The sequence below is a fragment of the Coffea eugenioides genome, chromosome 10 (assembly GCF_003713205.1).
Source record: "Coffea eugenioides isolate CCC68of chromosome 10, Ceug_1.0, whole genome shotgun sequence".
Lineage (NCBI taxonomy): Eukaryota > Viridiplantae > Streptophyta > Magnoliopsida > Gentianales > Rubiaceae > Coffea > Coffea eugenioides.
The window spans coordinates 14,676,038-14,678,595 of NC_040044.1; the positions used below are offsets into that span (position 1 = coordinate 14,676,038).

At 38.4% G+C, this 2,558-nt stretch overlaps 1 protein-coding gene across 1 annotated transcript; it reads right to left on the bottom strand.

Annotated features, from left to right (window-relative positions):
• Positions 1 to 207: 207 nt before the first annotated feature.
• LOC113749248 (7-deoxyloganetin glucosyltransferase-like) lies at positions 208 to 2,070 on the bottom strand. Its single transcript, XM_027292938.1, has 2 exons — positions 1,469 to 2,070; positions 208 to 1,353 (listed from the first exon to the last, which is right to left on the bottom strand). Exons 1-2 carry the CDS (start codon positions 1,974 to 1,976, stop codon positions 419 to 421), a joined length of 1,443 nt encoding a protein of 480 aa, XP_027148739.1. The 5' UTR covers positions 1,977 to 2,070; the 3' UTR covers positions 208 to 418.
• Positions 2,071 to 2,558: the final 488 nt, after the last annotated feature.

The window sequence follows — 2,558 nt, forward strand, 5'->3', positions numbered from 1 at the left end:
TTGACCAGTACATGATTAAGAGCAAAAGTGAAACTAAAGAAAAAAAATTTTGGTCGAGTTTACTGTGCATAAAAAGCACATATCTCCAAATATGACTAAATATATGGGACAGAGTGAGTATTGTTTAGGAGACATAATTACCAATTTTATTTAAAAACTTACTAATATTAATATTAATTATTCTAATACAATATCGAAAAAGACGCTAAAAAACCTAATATGTCGCTAATGTTAATAGAAACCTACAATAGTAGAAGGTTGCCCCAATATTATTACCATAACTATCCACATTGAAGCATTGTCCATTATTTTATTACTACTTGTGATCATAGATCAAGTCTTTGTTCTAAATTTGATAATATATAGACTTCTTCATGCAGCTAAAGTTCCACTTCATTACAAATAGCTAGTAAACAATTTAATTTCTTGATGCGGATAGTATTTTTACTAATTGATCCATGCTTAGTGATGATGATCCATATTCACTGGTGGCTTCTTCTGCAACTTTCTTCCAATATTTTGCCTTATTTCTCAGTGTTTTTCCTTGCTCACCATCCATCAACTCCCTTACAACTCTCTCGACTTCATCCCTTTTAACTTCTTGCTCTATTTCGAGGCCAACTTCCCACTCTGAGCAGGCATACCTGCAGTTAATCTGTTGATCTGCATTAACTGGCCAACAGATCATTGGCACTCCAGATGATAAGCTCTCAATTGTCGAATTCCAGCCACTGTGTGTCAAAAATCCCCCTACTGAAGGATGATTGAGCACTTTCTCTTGTGGGCACCAGCCAGCTAGAAAGCCTTTATCTTTAGTTTCTGCCAAAATTTCATCTGGCAAAGCTGATGATTTCCCATCAACCAGATCAGGCCTTATAATCCACAGGAATGGATGTTTGCTATTAACTATACCCCAACAGAACTCTCCCAGCTGCTCTGGCGTAAGGGCTATGACACTACCAAAATTTACATAAAGAACAGAACTATGCTTCTGGCGGTTGAGCCACTGAAGACACTCTGCTTCTTCTTTCCACATGTTACAATCAAGAGAGTTTAAGGGGTTTTCTTTAGGAATCTTATTCAGGAGCAAGCTAAGGGGTCCAATAGCATGAACAAGTGGATACTTGGAAGATAGAAATTCTAATATCTCTTTCTCCAAGGCATCAAAAGTGTGGATAATTACTACCGAAGCTTTTGAAGCATCCTGAGCTGATTCCATCAGAAAGTGAAACAGGACATCATTAGGATCTGCTGTTCGGAGACGGCTTGGAAGATCTTTCAGACGAATACTCTTTTCTGCAATCCATTGTATGCTAGTGTTTTCCAAGTAACCATTTTTTAAGTAGCGCACATCTGCAACATCAGAGGTAATCATCAAAGCTAAGATGTGTCCTCAAATCCAAATCTTTTTCATACTACTCCTACTTAGTATGTATAACGTAATTAACCATTGAATTTACACTAGTACCTTTCAGTGGTGCTAGACCATTTTCAAAGAGAGAACAAAACTTGTAATAGCCCATTACTCCACAAGCTGCCAGGGTGAAGATAGCAGCAACAGGAATGCCAAATTCTTCAGCTGCAGCAAAAGTGAAAAACATTAAACCATCAGCGACTATGCAAGTCACTGGAGGATTTTCAGTGGAGGGATTCTCGTTGAGTTTCACAAGGAGGTTCCTGAAGGGAGCAAGAAAGTTGTGCATAATGGATTCACAAAGGGCACTAGCGTCTTGGCTGGAATCTGAATCAGAAGGAGACAGGCCATCTGGGATAGTTTCGAAACGGAAGTCCGGCAAGCACTCCAGAAAACTTGGACCTTTAGATCTGAGCAACCGTTTGTGGTTGAAATCTGTGTTAACAAAAGTAATGAAGAAGCCCCTGTGGTGGAGGAGTTTTGCTAGATTCATTGTGGCTTTGATGTGGCTTTGATGTGGATATGCTATACAAACTGCATGGGGCTTAATAGCCTCTGCCATTCTACAGATTCAACTCCACTGTCTTACGGCTACAGTGTGGGATGGGTAGCAAGAGGAAAAATTGGGCTGGGGAGGGGAGAGGACGTTGACTAGCTATGCTTGGGTCTTTTTAGACTTTTTATCTGGGGCTTTGTGGACTTCATTTTGCGTGTAAAATATTGGGTCAGGACCTCACAAGTTAAAATTTGTCTAGTTCAAACCGATTGGTGTAATTGCTACAACGTTTGGTACACAAAGCGTACAACTTCAGGTTTGTAGAGTTTATGTACTCACAGTCACCGTCTGCGTTGCTGCTTTCCTCCAAACAATATATACTGCACGCTTTTGTAAAAGACGTACAAACAGGTCGCTAAGCCCTCTTAGACATATTTATTTTTCTTAGACATATTTATTAGGATTGTGAAAATCTGTAAATATTAAGAATATGAAAGCATCTCGCCATGTCAGTGCTCTTTATCTATGTAATATAAATATATGCAACATCTCCCTATGTTAGTACTCTCTATCTATGTAAATATATGTAGTTAGTAATAGGTTCAAACCATTATTATTTTTTACTTCTTTACTGTAAACTTATATGCC